Source organism: Mercenaria mercenaria, chromosome 4, assembly GCF_021730395.1.
Source record: "Mercenaria mercenaria strain notata chromosome 4, MADL_Memer_1, whole genome shotgun sequence".
Classification (NCBI taxonomy): domain Eukaryota; kingdom Metazoa; phylum Mollusca; class Bivalvia; order Venerida; family Veneridae; genus Mercenaria; species Mercenaria mercenaria.
The window spans coordinates 98970395-98989281 of NC_069364.1; the positions used below are offsets into that span (position 1 = coordinate 98970395).

The 18887-nt window shown below is 35.2% G+C and overlaps 1 protein-coding gene across 1 annotated transcript; it reads right to left on the minus strand.

The window, feature by feature from the left end:
• Nucleotides 1-13487: 13487 nt before the first annotated feature.
• On the minus strand, nucleotides 13488-17928 carry LOC123553110 (uncharacterized). Its single transcript, XM_053542472.1, has 3 exons — nucleotides 16633-17928; nucleotides 16079-16200; nucleotides 13488-14837 (listed from the first exon to the last, which is right to left on the minus strand). The coding sequence occupies exons 1-3, from the start codon at nucleotides 16808-16810 to the stop codon at nucleotides 14715-14717; spliced, it is 423 nt and encodes a 140-aa protein (XP_053398447.1). The 5' UTR covers nucleotides 16811-17928; the 3' UTR covers nucleotides 13488-14714.
• Between the last annotated feature and the right edge of the window lie 959 nt (nucleotides 17929-18887).

Genomic DNA, 18887 nt, shown 5'->3' on the forward strand with positions numbered 1-18887 from the left:
AAACAGGTTTTATGTTCCCACAGTTTCTGTCCAGTTGAAATGGAACTAGGTATATATATCATCAGCATGAAGTTAACATTTTATCAGGACTTTTATGTCCGATGATCTTATGGGGAGGAATGGACCTACTTTTTCACTTTGAAAGACTACAACTTTATCAGAACATTCTGTACTTAACTCCTCCTAGTTTCCATCCAATTGATTGTAATTTTTTATACGTTATTTGTTATGGACTTTATTATTATGTAAAACATTTTCAGGGAGCATTTATCATATGTAGACATTTTTAGCTCGACTATTCGAAGAATAGGGGAGCTATCCTACTTGCCACGGCGTTGGCGTGAGCATCACACAAATGTTAAAATTTGCGTACCACCTCAAATATTTTCAAAGTCCATTGAGATATTGCTTTGATATTTTGCATACTTATTTACCATCATGACCCCAGTCTGTATAAAGTAGGAGGCAACTCTATCGAGCATTTTGACTGAATTATGGCCCCTTTTCGACTTAGAATATGCATATTGTAATGTTAAAGTTTGCGTACCACCCCAAATATTTTCAAAGTCCATTGAGATATTGCTTTAATATTTTGCATACTTGTTTACCATCATGACCCCAGTCTGTAAAAAGGATGAGGCAACTCTATCAAGCATTTTGGCTTGATTATGGCCTCTTTTCGACTTAGAATATGCTTATTGTAATGTTAAAGTTTTACGCATAGCTTATATTATACTATCAAGCACTGAGAATAGTCGAGCACACTGTCCACTGACAGCTCTTGTACTTGTTAAGAAAAACAGAACTGTTGCTTTATTTATAGTTCGGATTAAACACTGTAGTGCTGTTAATTTCCATACATTTCCATAGTAATTGTTTCTGATAAGAATGGTTAAAATGTATGCAGCAGAATGTGGTTTTAGCTCATCTGAGCCAAAGCCTCAGGGTGAGCTATTGTGATCGCTCACTGTCCTGCATCCGGCGTCCATCCGTCCACACTTTCCTTTAAACACCATCTCCTTCTAAACCACCAGGCCAACTTTGATGAAACTTCACAGGGATATTCCTTGGATGGTCCTCTAGAAATTGTTCAAGGAATTGAATTCCATACCGAACTCTGGTTGCCAAGGCAACCGAAAGGAAAAACTTTAAAAATCTTCTTGTCCAAAACCACAGGTCATTGGGCTTTAATATTTGGCATGTAGCATCATCTAGTGGTCCGCTACCAAGATTTTTCAAATTATCCTTCTAGGGGGTTAAATGTGGCCCCAACCCCCACCCTGGGGGTCACATGGTTTACATTGACTTATATAGGGAAAACTTTGAAAATCTTCTTGTCCAAAACCACAAAGTGTAGAGCCTCAATATTTGGTATATAACATCATCTAAAGGTCCTCTATGAAGTTTGTTTAAATTATTCCCCTGGGGTGAAAAGAGGCCCCGCCCCGGTCCCAAGTTTTACATAGACTTGAATAGGAAAAAAACTTTAAAAAATCTTTTTGTCTGAAACTACAAGGCCTCGGCTTTTGATGTTTGGTATGTTGCATTGCCTAGTGGTCCTCTACCAAGCTTATTAATCCCCTGCCACAATTGGTGGGGGGTTACAGGAATGGTCTCCGTCCTTCCATCCTTCCGTCCGTCCGTCTGTCCGTAACACTTTCATGTCCGCTCCATATCTCCTAAACCCCTTGAAAGATTTTTATAAAACTTGGGTCAAATGATCACCTCATCAAGACAATGTGCAAAACCCATGAGTCAGCCATGCCGGCTCAAGGTCAAGGTCACAACTCAAGGTCAAAGGTTTGAGCCTTCCATTTTGTGTCCGCTCTATATCTCCTAAACCCCTTGAAGGATTTTCATCAAACTTGGGTCAAATGATCACCTCATCAAGACGATGTGCAGAACCCATGAGTCAGCCATGCCGGCTCAAGGTCAAGGTCACAACTCAAGGTCAAAGGTTTGAGCCTTCCATTTTCTGTCCGCTCTATATCTCCTAAACCCCTTGAAGGATTTTCATCAAACTTGGGTCAAATGATCACCTCATCAAGACAATGTGCAGAACCCATGAGTCAGCCATGCTGGCTCAAGGTCAAGGTCACAACTGAAGGTCAAAGGTTTGAGCCTTCCATTTTGTGTCCGCTCTATATCTCCTAAACCCCTTGAAGGAATTTTATAAAACTTGGGTCAAATGATCACCTCATCAAGACGATGTGCAGAACCCATGAGTCAGCCATGCCGGCTCAAGGTCAAGGTCACAACTGAAGGTCAAAGGTTTGAGCCTTCCATTTTGTGTCCGCTCTATATCTCCTAAACCCCTTGAAGGATTTTCATCAAACTTGGGTCAAATGATCACTTCATCAAGGCGATGTGCAAAACTCATGAGTCAGCCATGCCTTCTCAAGGTCAAGGTCACAACTCAAGGTCAAATGTTTTAGTTTTCCATTTTGTGTCCGCTCTATATCTCCTAAACCCCCTTCAAGGAATTTTATAAAACTTGGGTCAAATGATCACCTTATCAAATTGATGTGCAGAACTTACGAGTCAGGCATGCTGGCTCAAGGTCAAGGTCACAGCTTAGGGTCAAAAGTTTGAGCCTTCTATTTTGTGTCCACTCTTGTATCTCCTAAACCCCTTGAAGGATTTTCATCAAACTTGGGTCAAATGATCATCTCATCAAGAGCTCATGAGTCAACCATGTCAACTCAAGGTCAAGGTCACAACTCAAGGTCAAAGGTTTGAGCTCTGTATCTCCTAAACCCCTTGAAGGATTTTCATGATTTTCACTTAGGTCAAATGATCACCTCATCAAGACGTTGAGCAGAATTCATGAGTCAGCCATATCAGTTCAAGGTCAAGGTCACAGCTAAAGGTCAAAGGTTTACCCTTTCACTATCCATAACAGTGGCGTGGGATTTAGCTGTCTTTCCGACTGCCTTGTTCAAATTATGACCCTGGGGTGAAAAGAGGCCCCACTCTGGTTTTCTCTAGTGCGCCTTTACTGTGTGGCTCAACATAATTCTTGTTTTTTGTGTGATATTTCATGATAGTTCATAAGAAATTAAAATTTGTTCTGGGGACAATAAGCTGGCTGGTAAACAGTTTGGTAAAGATTAAGGTAGTTCTGCATATTTGGATCAACTTTTTCCACACTGTAGAATTTGATGATTTTTAAAAAATCCAAAATAGACAAAGAAAGTTTATCCAATACTTAGGGTGGTGACTTTTGGTTGAATGATTTTTTAAAAAAAGTTTGACCTCTAACAAGTCTTAATTATTTTAATCTCCTGAAAAATTAAGTTTTGATTACCTTCTTTTCAACAGTTCTATTTTTAGGTTTTGATGAAACTTCTGATATATGTAAATTTACATACTGTGAAATCATTAATATTCGTGGGGGATCAGTATTGAAACTTAAAGGTATAATTGTATAAGTCAAATTCATATACGAAGTCTGAGAAATCTGACTTGCATTTTTACATTATCAATTATTATTGTCCTTTTTAACTTTAAAAAAATATTGTCTAATCAACCAAAAAGTGATTTTCTTGAATATATCTGGAACATACACATAATTACATCATTTTGAAACTTTAAACTGTTTTAAGGGTCATCATGCAAGTTTACATACTGTAAAATCATTAATATTCATGAAGGACTAATTTTTAGCTTACCAGAGCACAAAGTGCTCAAGGTGAGCTGTTGTGAGCGGTCATTGTCCGGCGTGCGACGTGCGTTGTCCGTCAACATTTGCCTTGTGAACATACTAGAGGCCACATTTGTGACCCAATCTTTATGAAACTTGGTCAGAATGTTTGTCTTGATGATTTTTAGGCCAAACTGGATTTTGGGTCATGTGAGGTCAAAAACTAGGTCACCCGGTCAGATCAAAGGAAAAGCTTGTAAACACTTTAGAGGCCGCAGTTGTGACTCAATCTTTATGAAACTTTGTCAGAATATTTGTCTTCATGATTTCTAGGTCAAGTTGAAGCTGTGTCATGTTGGGTCAAAAGCTAAAAAGGAAAATCTTGTCAACACTCTAAGAGACCACAATTAAAGTTTGGAATTCATGAGAATAAGTCAGAATGTTTGTCTTAATAATCTATAAGTCATGTTCGAATCTGGTTCATGTAGGATCAAAAACTAGGCTTGGTCAAATCAAAAGGAAAGGGCTTGTGAACATTCAAGAGGCCAAAGTTGTGACCCAATCTTTTTGAAACTTGGGCAGAATGTTTATATTGATTTCTAGGTCAAGTTTGAAACTGGGTTATGTAAGGCCAAAAACTTGGTTAGTAGGCCAGATCAAAGGAAAAGCTTGGGAACACTATAGAGGCCACAGTTGTGACCCAATATCCTTTCCGCAGCCTTAACGTAATGAAACATATTAGTGTCTGATGGCCCTTTCATGCTTCCGTAGAATCAACATTTATTACACAAAATTTATTGTACCCCCCGACAACAAAGTTGTAAGGGGGGGTATACTAGTTTCAGGTTGTCTGTCTGTCTGTCCGTCCGTCCGTCCGTCCGTCCGTCCGTCCGTCTGTCTTTCTGTCCATCCGTCCATCTGTCTGTCCGTAGACACAATCTTGTGCGCACCATCTCTCCTCATCCCCTTGACACAATTTAATGAAACTTCACACAAGTGATCAGTAACAACAGTAGTTGTGCATGGGGCATGTTAGGTTCTTTCAGAAAAAAAAAATTGCAGAGTTATGGGACTTTGTTTTTTGTTACTATACTATATACATAGACAAAATCTTGTGCGCACCATCTCTCCTCATCCCCTTGACACAATTTAATGAAACTTCACACAAGTGATCAGTAACAACAGTAGTTGTGCATGGGGCATGTTAGGTTCTTTCAACGACAAAAATTGCAGAGTTATGGGACTTTGTTTATTGTTAACATACTATGTACATACAGTCTGCATATGCAGTCTTGTGTGCGCCTAATCTTCCGAACCCTTGCACACAATTTAATGAAACTTCACACAAGTGATCAGTACCAACCCTAGTTGTGCATGGTGCATGTTACTTTCTTTTAGATAAATATTCTGCATAGTTATGGGACTTTGTTTTTTGTTACTAAACTGTATACATACAGTCTATATACATACAGTCAACATAATTATGCAATCTTGTGTGCGTCAAATTGCAATGTACTGTGTCAGTGCTTGAGGGGGGTACATTCATCACCTTTAGTGATAGCTCTAGTTTTGAAATATTTCTGAAATGTCTAGGTCTGCAGCTCTCAAATACAGTTATATCTTACATCCGAGGCATATGCTGACACTCTCAGACAGCATCAAATACGACCTTTGAGCGATTTGATGAAGTTCCAAAATTATCAATGTACCCTTGGTCCGTTATGGACCCCTGTGGGATTTGTGTTTATCCCGAGCTCAAATATCTTTTCGTAGATGAAAAGCTGACATGCCATACTAAAGCCCAGGTAATTTGAATTTGTTAGAAAGTACTGAAAATTGACTCCCCAACAGCAAAGAAAAAAAAAATCCACATGCATACATTTAGACGGATGACCCCTGACTATAAACGAATCAAAGTTTTCAAGTTTAGCATTTCTACTTTCATTTTCTTTACTTCCGGAAATAGCTGAAGGTCGAGTGACGTCATTTTCTGTGTTGTCAAAAACATATATATGCCTAGCGAGATTGCATAAATATGTACTGGCCGTCCTAAGGATATTTATGAAACTTTGTCAGACTGTTTGCCTTGATGATCTTTAGGTCACTTTTGAAATTATATAATGTTGGGTTAAAAACTAGGTCAGTAGGCCAAATCAAAGGAAAAGCTTGTGAACACTCTATAGGTCACAGTTGTTACTCAATCTTTATGAAACTTGGTAAGAATATTTGTCTTGATGATCTCTGTCAAATCAAAGGAAAAGTTTATGAAAACTTTACAGGCAACAGTTGTGACTCAGTCTTTATGAAACTTAATCAGAATGTTTCTCTTGTTGATAATAAAAATAATAATAATAAAGACTTTATTTAACGAGGCTACATATTCGCCAAAACGATCTTCCATATGTGCCTCAACATTTTTACAACATTTATATCAAATAACAGTAGCAATAATATTAAATACAGAATTAAATAATTACAAAATGAAATAAACACAAAATGTTAATCAGTAGTAAGAAAAATCACAGAAACAAAATTACAAACATATATATAAGCATGGAAAAATAATTTTGATTGAAGGAAAGTTAGCCAGAGTACTTCCACTTTAAATAAGCTTTTTTGAAATTTTCAGTATTTTCAGATTGGCGTACAAAGAGAGGTATATTATTCCAAATTTGAGTTCCAGAATAAGAAAGTGATTTTCAATAAAACTCAAGATTAGGCTTAGGAATATGTAGATTAAGATTATTTGTTGATCTGAGATTTCGGTTATGTAAAGTTGACGCAAATTGAAATTTTTCTTTCATGTAGCATGGCGAGTTTTCTTCATTTAATGATTTGTAAATTAAAATAGCTTTTTTGTACTCAACTCTGTCGTTAAATTTTATCCATTTTAATTCTTTGAAAAGATGGTCAGATGGTGCATCTGCCTCTTTATCAAGAATAATGCGAGCTGCATGTTTCTGAAATTTTATCATTCTCTCAAGAAGTTCATTTGAGCAGTTTCCCCATATTAAACAGCAATAGTCTATATGGGGTAAGATGTAAGCATTGTAGAAAAGTTTCTTGGCATGTATATTAAGGAATTGTTTTATCTGTAAAAGAAGATAGAGATTACTGTTGCATTTCTTTATTGTTTGCTCCACTTGTAGTTTCCAGTTTAGGCAATTGTCAACTTGAACTCCGAGAAGTTTTTCCGATTTAGTGAATGCTATATCACTGATATTGATTTCTAGGTCAAGTTTGAAACTGGGGCCATGTTGGGTCAAAAACTATGTCACCTGGTCTAATCAAAGGAAAAGCTTGTGAACTCTATAGATGTCACAGTTGTGACCCAATCTTTATGAAACTTGGTCAGAGTGTCTTGTTGATCTCTAGGTCAAATTCGAAACTGGGTCATTTGGGGTCAAAAACTGTCACTAGGCCAGATCAACTCTGGTGAGCGATGTAGGGCCATCGTGGCCCTCTTGTTATGGACTTCATGGCCGAGTCATCAAGTAAATTCCCATTCATTTTATGTTCAAAAGTTGAAATTCACAAATTCATATCCCCAGGAAGTTTGCCGTTTTGACCAAAACCACAAAATTTCATGCCCACAAAATTAAATGATTTTACAGTACCAAGTTCTATAGGTTTGACTTTTGCTTTTACAAAATTATCTCCCTTTTCAGTTTGAAAACCAAAAATGGGACATTTCCTTCTAATTTTTTGTTATCAAGGCACGCATTCCCGTACGAAACTGTACATCCGTAAAATAGACTTAATTTTTATATATTTACGGGCATAATTCAATTTTTACGTGTTATTACTCTAACGTTTATGACTGGAATGACGTGCGTCAACCAAACGTAAAGTAGGCGTACAGTGGACGTAATTTTGAACGTAATATGCAAATGAGCTAGACACGTAAAATCCATAAAAAATTACGGGTGTAAAAGCAAAACCAAATTACGTGCGAAAATCATGAAAATTACTTGCGTAAAAATATTTTCACTTACAGACGTAAAATATTATGGGCGTAAAATTTTACAGGTGTAAATGGCTAAAAATAGACTCTCTGTAAAAAGTATAGTTGGATGAGCTAAATGAAAATGACAAAAAAAGATATTAATACAAGAATTTAATTAATTATTAAACATGGAAAAGGTATTCTTAATATAGTAAAAATTATCAACTTATTAATTCAATGCATTTCTGGAATCAATTTGACAATATTGTTAGTCAAAGTATGATCTCATTTTAATTCAATCTGTCATGGTAATAATGTACTTTCATGTGCTTTAAGGTATCAATGCAGCAAGAAATATATGAAAACAGAAGTTATTAATGTGTATAAAATAGAACTATCAAAACTAGATGCCCACGGGCAACTTTTTCAAGCCCGCCAGCTGTCAAAAGGACTAGGAGTTCCACATGACACCCTGTCTCATTGAGGCAAATATTTATGCCAAATAAAAAATGATTGCAAAAAGTTACAATATAAGTTATTTATAGTAACAACAAAGGGAAGTCCACACAAAAATCCTAACCAGTAGAGATAGGTCAAAATACACCTCAAAATCGGATGTAATATGCATATTGTACTACAGAAAAGTGGTCTTGATTTTTCCCTACGACCAGTAATAAAAAAGTTACCATACAAGCTATTTATAGTAACAACAAAGGGAAGTAATTCTAGGTTCTTGCACTTGACACTCCGTCTCATGATGGTGAACAATTGTGCCAAGTTACATCAAAATCCCTCCATGCATGAAAAAGAAATGCTCCGGACAAAGTCATTCTTGTATCTGACCTTTGACCTCTAAGTGTGACCTTGACCTTAGACTTAGGTCCTGATTCTTGCGCATGACACTCTGTCACATGGTTGTGAACATTTTTGCCAAGTTACATCAAAATCCCTCCATGCATGAAGAAGAAATGCTCCGGACAAAGTAATAATTGAATTTAACCTTTGACCTCCAAGTGTGACCTTGACCTTTGAGATAGGAACCTGCGGTTTGTGCATGACACTCCGTCTCACTGAGGTTAACATTCATGCCAAATATAAACGAGATTGCTCCATGCATGTCAAATTTATGGTCCGGACAAACAAAAATGGATGCACATACACCGAATAGCCATTTGGACAACTATGTCTTCGCTTCCACAAGTGGGCTCGACAATAAGCTTCAGCCAGACCAGTACTCTTAAAAATTCAAAGAAATGCTGCTTTTTTTTTTTTCATTTCGATACAGAGTATTTTCTCCAGGATAATTTCAAAGGTTTTTATATTCTTTTTCATAATAGATAAATGTACCACAGTTCAGTTAGGAATTTCTAGCCACTGTTTATAAAAGCATTTACAGAGAACTGTGTAATTTTGTTAGTTCTGTTATATAAAAGATTTAAACAGACCAAGTAATACATATATAGTTGTGCTTTCAAATAAAAAAAAATTCCTTGACATGCTACCATAGTTCTGGCAAACTGAAACTATGCCTTGTTATTGTGAATAATTTTAGTGTCTAATTTATCACATTTTAATCCAAAAAAAATTCGAAAAATGTCACTGAAATTTCCATTTTCCTGTTGAATAAAAAAGGTCACTGCTGTATTTTTTTTCCTGTTTTCTTGCATAGCCAATCCTCTCAGTACAGGCACTGTTCAGCTGAGAGTCAGTTGGTTCTGGCAATTTGTTGGCCTTGCACCATGCTGTCACAAAGTCTAAATATAAAAGTAACAAACATTGTACTAATGCATGATATGTACTGATGTAAAGTGGATATTTTGTTATTAGCAAATATAAAGAATATATATCACCAACTGGACAATTTTTATATTTTCACAAGTGTCACCATCACAGTATTGCAAGACAACATTATTCCTCACTTACAACAATGGTGACTGTTTTCTAAGTTCTACATGCAAAATTAGAAATTAATACACAATGTTCAAGTCTTAGTAATTAAAGGCTAAGTTATATCGCTCTACATGGGTAAAGCAGTGAGTGATATGGATTATATCTCACTGATAAAGGACAGTATTTCATCAATTAGCATAAATGAAAATAATAAATATCAGATCATAATTATGCCTCTACATTATGTCTGTCAGTCTGTGTATTTACCAGGAAGTACACTAGGCATTTATTCAAATAAGCTTCAAGCTTAATTTCTTAACTATAAATCTAAAATAAATCAGAGTATAAACAAACTTTTTAGACACGGTGACTTGTCTTTTTTATTTCGATGGCATTTTTAAAAAAAAATGAGGTAAATTTATTACATTTTTTTTTTCATTAAAATTTTCACAACAGCTGCAGAAATCAATATAATTATATGAAGACAGTTCTGACAACATTACCTTCCATAATCAATGGATACTGTTCTGACAACATTCCTTTCATGAACTAAATATCTGCAGTTAAAAAATCATGGCTATATAAAAAGACTGCAAAGTGATAATGTGTTGATATCTAATTACCTTTAAGGTCTTTAATTTTATGTGGATTCAGTGGTGGGCTCACATCCACGGCCTTGGAGGACTTGGCTATTCCCAGGCCTCTAGATTCTGCCATCTCTTTTGATGAGAATATTTCACCACATAGTTTATACATGGCTATGTATCCTTCTTTTCCATTTTTTTTAGCAGCAGCTAGTATTTTTCTTTTAGCATTTCTGCTTACAAGAATGCTACTTGAATCCAGAAGTTTGACCTGAAAACAGTGCACACTTCTATTTTATACACAGTATTATTAGGATAAGTAACACTGTTCTGTACAATACTGTGATGCATTTGGACACAAGTATTCATCAGAACATCCAAATGTTTATTTTCCAGTGATTATAATCAAAATATATACTGTATAGTATAGGACAATGTAAAATAATCTTTTATTCTATGCTTAATTTTCTTAGTAAAAATAAGAGACATGATCCCATACTTTTAATGTCTATAGAGAAACACTGCATTTAGCTTTTATTTAATGTTGATTTTATCGCTGATTGTTTTTTATCATTTCGCTAATAAAGAGATTCAAACCAAAGTTGAACGTATCATCCAATACGGCATATTATTCATAATTATTGTATCAAACAAAAGTATCATTGGACTGTCATGTGGTACACTAATGCATATCGCTGATTGGAAGAAAATAATAGATACAAAAGAAGTACATCAGAATTATATGTAACCATGAATACATGTACCAACATCCATATAGATACAGACACTTTGTTTTAAGCTTTCATTTAATTTAGACAAAGGACTTGTCTGAATCTGTTAATTAAAACAATACCTTCACAGGATGCAGAGGTATTTACAGTAATAGTAACACCAAAGAAAGGGTTTTAGCAAAAATCCAGTTTTTTTAATTTCATTAAAATTTTACTGCAAATTGTATCAATTTTTAAATACCAAATATGATACTTGTCACAGCACTGAAGAAATACTCGATATATTATAAACAAATAATTATACTTATGATATCATCTGATTGTTTTTTTTGGTGTGTCATGGGATGGTCCCTGACTGCCAGAAGAAGGAGTAGTAGCAGTCATTACAATCTGGAAGATCAAATAAGTTTATAAGTTTACTGAAAAAAATGCATCAGTCACAAGTTCAATAAGTCAAAACAATTGTCCATTATTAAAATTTTACTGCAATTAGTGTTAAGTTAAAATTTTACAGCAAATTGTGTCAAGTTATTAATAACAAATATCTTGTCAGGACACTGAAGAAGTACTTGATATTATAAACATTTTGAAGTGCTCTTCTCCTTCGTTCCACCAGGCGGCTATATGCAAAATAATATACTAACCATATCATCTGACTGTTTTTTTGGTGTAACATGGGATGGTCCCTGACTGCCAGATGAAGGAGTAGTAGCATTCTTCACAATCTGGAAGATTAAATAAGTTTACAGAAACAATGCATCTGAGTCACAAGTTCAATAAGTCAACACAGATGTCAATTGATTTTTGTAACAAATGTACCATGTTATCTCAAATAACACTTTCATATTACAGTAAAACACCATAGCCCTGGTGTTAGCACCATCAGGTTTCACTTTATAACATTTACAAAAAAAGGAGGCATCATTCAATCCATGAAATTAAGTCCTAACGAACAAGTTAAATTCCCATTCATTTTATGTTCCAAAGATGAAATCTACAAATTCATATCTCCGTAAAATAGCAATTTTGGTCAAAATCACGAAAATTCTTGTCCACAAAATTAATTGATTTCACAGCATTTAACACCCAAACAATAATCGTTTACCTTTTCATGACTTTTTAGCTCACCTGTCACAAAGTGACAAGGTGAGCTTTTGTGATCGCGCGTCGTCCGTCCATCCGTGCGTGCGTCCGTAAACTTTTGCTTGTGACCACTCTAGAGGTCACATTTTTTGTGGGATCTTTATGAAAGTTGGTCAGAATGTTCATCTTGATGATATCTAGGTCAAGTTTAAAACTGGGTCACGTGCCTTTAAAAACTAGGTCAGTAGGTCTAAAAATAGAAAAACCTTGTGACCTCTCTAGAGGCCATATATTTCATGAGATCTTCATGAAAATTAATCTGAATGTTCAACTTGATGATATCTAGGTCAAGTTCGAAACAGGGTCACGTGCCATCAAAAACTAGGTCAGTAGGTCTAAAAATAGAAAAACCTTGTGACCTCTCTAGTGGCCATATATTTCACAAGATCTTCATGAAAATTGGTCAGAATGTTCACCGTGATGATATCTAGGTCAAGTTCGAAAGTGGGTCACGTGCCTTCAAAAACTAGGTCAGTAGGTCAAATAATAGAAAAACCTTGTGACCTCTCTAGAAGCCATATTTTTCATGGGATCTGTATGAAAGTTGGTCTGAATGCTCATCTTGATGATATCTAAGTCAAGTTCGAAAATGGGTCACGTGCCATCAAAAACTAGGTCAGTATTTCAAATAATAGAAAAACCTTGTGACCTCTCTAAAGGCCATATTTTTCATGGGATCTGTATGAAAGTTGGTCTGAATGTTCATCTTGATGATATCTAGGTCAGTTTGAAACAGGGTCTTGTGCGGTCAAAAACTAGGTCAGTAGGTCTAAAAATAGAAAAACCTTGTGACCTCTCTAGAGGCCATACTTGTGAATGGATCTCCATAAAAATTGGTCAGAATGTTCATCTTGATGATATCTAGATCAAATTCGAAAGTGGGTCACATGCCGTCAAAAAGTAGGTCAGTAGGTCAAATAATGAAAAAACGTTGTGACCTCTCTAGAGGCCATATTTTTCACGGGATCTGTATGAAAGTTGGTCTGAATGTTTATCTTGATGATATATAGGTCAAGTTTGAAACTGGGTCAACTGCTATCAAAAACTAGGTCAGTAGGTCTAAAAATAGAAAAACCTTGTGACCTCTCTAGAGGCCATACCCTTGAAAGAATCTTAATGAAAATTGGTCAGAATGTTCATCTTGATGATATCTAGGTCAAGTTTGAAATTGGGTCACGTGCCTTACAAAAACTAGGTCAGTAGGTCAAATAATAAAAAAAAACTTGTGACCTCTCTAGAGGTCATACTTTTCATGGGATCTGTATGAAAGTTGGTCTAAATGTTCATCTTGATGATATCTAGGTCAAGTTTGAAACTGGGTCAACTGTGGTCAAAAACTAGGTCAGTAGGTCTAGAATTAGAAAAATCTTTTGACCTCTCCAGAGGCCATATTTTTCAATGGATCTTCATGAAAATTGATCTAAATGTTCATCTTGATGATATCTAGGTCAAGTTCGAAACTGGGTCACGTGCGGTCAAAAACTAGGCCAGTAGGTATAAAAATAGAAAAACCTTGTGACCTCTCTAGAGGCCATATTTTTCATGAGATCTTCATGAAAATTAGTGAGAATGTTCACCTTGATGATATCTAGGTAAAGTTCAAAACAGGGTCACGTACCTTCGAAAACTAGGTCAATAGGTCAAATAATAGAAAAACCTTGTGACCTCTCTAGAGACCATATTTTTCAATGGATCTTCATGAAAATTGGTCAGAATTTTTATCTTGATAATACTAAGGTCAAGTTTAAAACTGGGTCACATGAGCTCAAAAACTAGGTCACGATGTCAAATAATAGAAAAAACGACGTCATACTCAAAACTGGGTCATGTGGAAACAGGTGAGCGATTCAGGACCATCATGGTCCTCTTGTTTGTATTTGCTTTCTGGGGGACCTCCTTAATTCTACATTGGAAGATGTCTGAAAATAAAAAATATTGCACTAACTGTAAAAGTGATTTTGAAAACAAATATTTTATCATAATGACAGAAGGTTAAATTTTAGCACAATAAATTACTTTTAAAATCATTTAAGAATCTATCAAAAGTGCTAAAGTAGTGTACAGACCCACAAAGATTTAACAAAATTATAATGCAGCACTATAGTTGGTAAAATATACAGGACCAGGACAATTACTCAGTTAATTAGGTCCGATTCGATTACTAGGTGAAACCGGTTTCAATTTTGCAAAACCGCTAATCGCTTTCAAACAATAAACATCACGAATCGTACTTTATCTTTATACATTTCTTTGACCAGCATATTATAAGACACACAGTATATTTCCGTTAAAACACATCAACTTGAACATTATCAATAGTCTCGGATTTGCTTGTCGTGATATATCTAAAATAAAATACACCAAAATATGACTTATTAATTATCACACTGCTTCCAAACAATAAAGTCCGTAAGTTCCTAATGAACTACCTTTATACAGTCGTCTGGAAAGAAAACAGCATTTCAAATATGCCGGCCGACTGACCGGTTTGATTCGATTTCATACAAATGATTAACCGGTTTTAAAATTTTGAAATCATCCCTGAGCCCTAAAAATATATGCCTACAGTCTAAAAGTGGTGTATACTGGTAAAAACATGTACATGTTGCAAGACACTAATGACTAATAATTACCAGATCATTTATTTTAAACACTTATTGTTGCTTATTGGATTGCATTGTATAGTGTGCACATGCATTATTGCAATCTTAACTTCTAATATGCAAGTCAACCTACCATAGATGTGGTACATGCTGTCTTTGCTGGTGTACTGGTTTCTAATGGCACATAGTTGAAAGGTCTTCAGGGACTGATTGGTAGGAGCATAAGCTGTTCTCAATGTCACTATTCATAAGATCCATGTAAAAACTTGGCTGAGGCTGAGGCATATTAACCTGAGGCTAAATAAAAGATTAACAAATCATCAGCCATTAGTTTAATACATTAGAAATATGCTATAGTACAATCGCGATCCTACGAAAAGCCAAGGGACCGCCCGTTTTTTTCGTAATATCGCATTTTCGTTCGAACGTAGCATAGGAAATTTCGCTATACAGCACCTTAATATCTACACGTCGTAACCCGTGATATTTAAACGTAATTTTCGTATAGGAGTACATGCATACCAATTTTATATGACATCTAGGTTTACTACAAATATTATTCGAATCTGAACTCAGATGGTATCTGGAATGTAAAACGTTTTTTTTTTTCCTTCACTTTTTTATTCACTGTACATTAAACATATATAGGGTACAATGTTGCACGAGAACAAAAAATCACAATTGCATATTCCGATACCCTCAGCTACCCTTTACTGAATTGTTTGGAATAATAAAACGACAATAAACAGACGATCAGGACTTAAATATTTGTTTTTATTTTCTTTATGCTGTGATTGTTTGACACGTATAGATATCAAAGCAAGTGTGACTGGTATGCCATCCGATCTGATAGTTATAGGGAGAAAAAATTAACCACAAACTTGTCATAGTGTACAGCGTAATATGTGTTTCGAATTTAATTACTAAGTTTTCACACTTTTATTACTGTTTACGCCCAGGTAAATGATAGTGACACTTTCCACTTTAAAAAGTTTTCACGCCGTTATGGAAGGTGTGAAAATTTAGACGATACAGGTATTCGTAAAATCGCAACTTAAACAAGTTGAAAACATGCTTTAAGGACATAACTATACATTCGTAGGAGCGCATTTTTCGTAAAATTGCATTTTCGTAAAACCGCGAATTTGTAACATAGAAATAAGAAGGAAAGCAGCCGGGACCGCAAAACCTTTTCGTAGTATACCGGTATTTCGTTAAACTGCGATTCGTAGCATCGCGAATGCACTGTATATACTAATTACTTATGAAAGCATTTTGTTAGGAAGGTAATTCTACAGAAGATTTAAGAATCAAAGGGAAATGATGAATTAATTTTGCCATAATTACATTTTTTATTGGTTGCTAAAGCAGTAAACTTGTACAGAACCAATTGAAATGATTTTTGCATTAAAGGATTCCCTTAAGAAATAAGAGATTTTACTGTTTTGTTTACTTTGTCTTTCTGTCCTCGGAATAATTTTTTAATATCTATTTACATACATATCAGTAATGTACTACACAAGGATTTTTGTATTTACCTGGAAACAAGGGTGGTTACAATTACTTGGTTGCTGTAGATGTTCTGTTAAATAGCTTATAAAAGCAATGAAATCTGGCGGACAGACTGCCCTCAAAGTTTGCAGAACCTCAGCTGATGGCACTAAAAACACAAATAAATAGCATAAAATATATCTGAACAATTTCAGTTTATAGTCAAAGTTTAGTTAAAGTTTCCTTTTGAAATCACTGCATACTGGCAAAGTTTACTCAAAAGATTAAATTAATAATCAAATTAAGAATCTTGCTGTATAAGCTAACACTATTTTCACTTTCTTGATATATATGTTGTCATAAATATCAAAATACTAATTATATGGTATTGGCAATAGGGGTAAAATGATCTCAAGGCGATGGGTGTGGTCATGACTGTTTAAGGCTGCTATTATTATTATTGTCATTATTAATGTTGTTATAATAACTATTATCATTATTATGTACAATGCCATTGAATATAGTATCATTGTATAAAAATAGGAGTTTAATCAAATTATTCAGTTTCAGTTTAAATAATATTATATAATATATTTCATACTTGGTATTTGTCTGTTTGGACTGTGTGAAGTTTCACTGCTTACAGCAGCCATGGCACTTTGGCAAGTCTGCCATGTATTGGTGAGACTCATTTGTGGGACATTTAGATCATCAGCATCTGACTGAAAACCATTTGCTGGTGCTGAATTCTGTAGTGCTGAACTGGTAAAATATTCCATCCAGGGGGCACTGTAGAGCTTCCTGTGTTCTTGCCATCAGATCCACCATTATCATGTATTTGATTCTGATTTGCCTTCGTCTTCGAGATGCAATCAGTTTCACTGTTGGCCTCTACTGAGTTTGACTGTTCTCCACTGGTTGAAGCTGGAGGGCTTTCATCCAAAAACTGGTCCATCAATGAAATCATAGTTCTCCCTATTTGAAGTGCAGTGCCATCTACACATTTCCCTTTTGAACCTGCCTGAGTTTTGTTTTGACTGTTTTCGTTTTTCTTTTCACTGGTTTCCTCTGTTTCATTTTGACCATTTTTTGCTTTAAGTTTCTTTTTCTTAGGACTCAAAGTAGCTGCCTGCTCTTTGCTCTCCGTTAGTTGTGTTTCTGTCATTTCTCGTGTCTGAGTTTTGTTTGGACTGTTTTTCTTTCCTCTTTGCTGGTTTCCTTAGAATCTTCCCTTTGTTTCAGTTTGACCATGTTTTGCTTTCAGTTTCTTTTTCTTAGGACTCTAAGGAGCGTCCTGCTCTTTGCTCTCTTTCATTAGTTGTGTTTCAGTTCTTTCTCTTTTCCCAGCAGATTTCCCTGGATTTAACTGGAAGGAGAAGAGCTCCTCTGGTACCTCCTGCCCAGGTTCAAGCTTGTCTTTAACGACATTCTTGTGGGCAGCTGTAGCAAACCTCGCCAGTGCATTTTCATTATCTGTAAACAGCAATAGCATTTTTTGTTTGTTTGTCCGGGAATGAAACAACATTTAATAAATATCAAATATTATATGGTGCTATAATATGGTATTCAGCAGTACAGTATGGCAATGAAGCTCTGGTTATAAAATTAACAATAATAATTATAAGCTCATTCATACTACTTCAGTTACAATTTCAACATGTTTAAAAAAACTCCCATATACACAAGACCACTTATAATAGTTTGAAAATATACCAGATTCTTTTGGATCGTAGTGTTAGTATAAAGTACCATAATTCTGTGTATGATTTTGACAAAATTATTGCCTTCTTGGATTTGAAAATGCACCAGAATTGTTGTTTTTCTCTGAATATCTGTGAAACCAGCGAAGGTGTAACATTGTGACTTTAACAAAGCTTTTGAGGATAGTTAGAAAGTTCAAATAACATGTAAGAACATCTTTTCCATTTCTGCACTTGCAAATGGTCTCAAAATAAACATTTTCACCAGTTTCTTAAGCCTTACACATAGACTGTAAAGAGATTTTATGATTAACTTTAGGATCATTATACAAATTAATAATTTAAATTCAATAATTTTGCTTTAAATTGTAACAAAAAAGTTCTTTTTTTTTTTTTTTTTTAGAATTTTCTCCTTTCAAACTCAGAAAATCTCCAAAAAGTGTTGTTAATATGTCTGAAACCAATGCAGGTATCGGGCTATGGCTTCGCAAACCTTTTCTTTACAGTGACTAATTTTGGTGAAATTTCTATCCCTTTTGTTATAAAACTTTTGGGAGGGAGTGCAGTGACAAGGAACTATAACTCTAGGTGGTCCTATTTTTAGCTCACCTGTCACAAAGTGACAAGGTGAGCTGTGTCCTTCGTCCGTCAGTAAACTTTTGCTTGTGACCACTCTAGAGGTCACATTTTTCATGGGATCTTTATGAAAGTTGGTCAGAATGTTCATCTTGATGATATCTAGGTCAAGTTCGAAACTGGGTCATGTGCGTTCAAAAACTAGGTCAGTAGGTCTAAAAATAGAAAAACCTTGTGACCTCTCTAGAGGTCAAATATTTCATGAGATCTTCATGAAAATTGGTCAGAACGTTCACCTTGATACTATCTAGGTCAAGTTCGAAAGTTGGTCATGTGCGGTCAAAAACTAGGTCAGTAGGTCAAATAATAGAAAAACCTTGTGACCTCTCTAGAGGCCATATTTTTCATGGGATCTGTATGAAAATTGGTCTGAATGTTCATCTTGATGATATCTAGGTCAGATTTGAAAATGGGTCATGTGTCGTAAAAAACTAGGTCAGTAGGTCAAATAATAGAAAAATCTTGTGACCTCTCTAAAGGCCATATTTTTCATGGGCTCTGTATGAAAATTGGTCTGAAT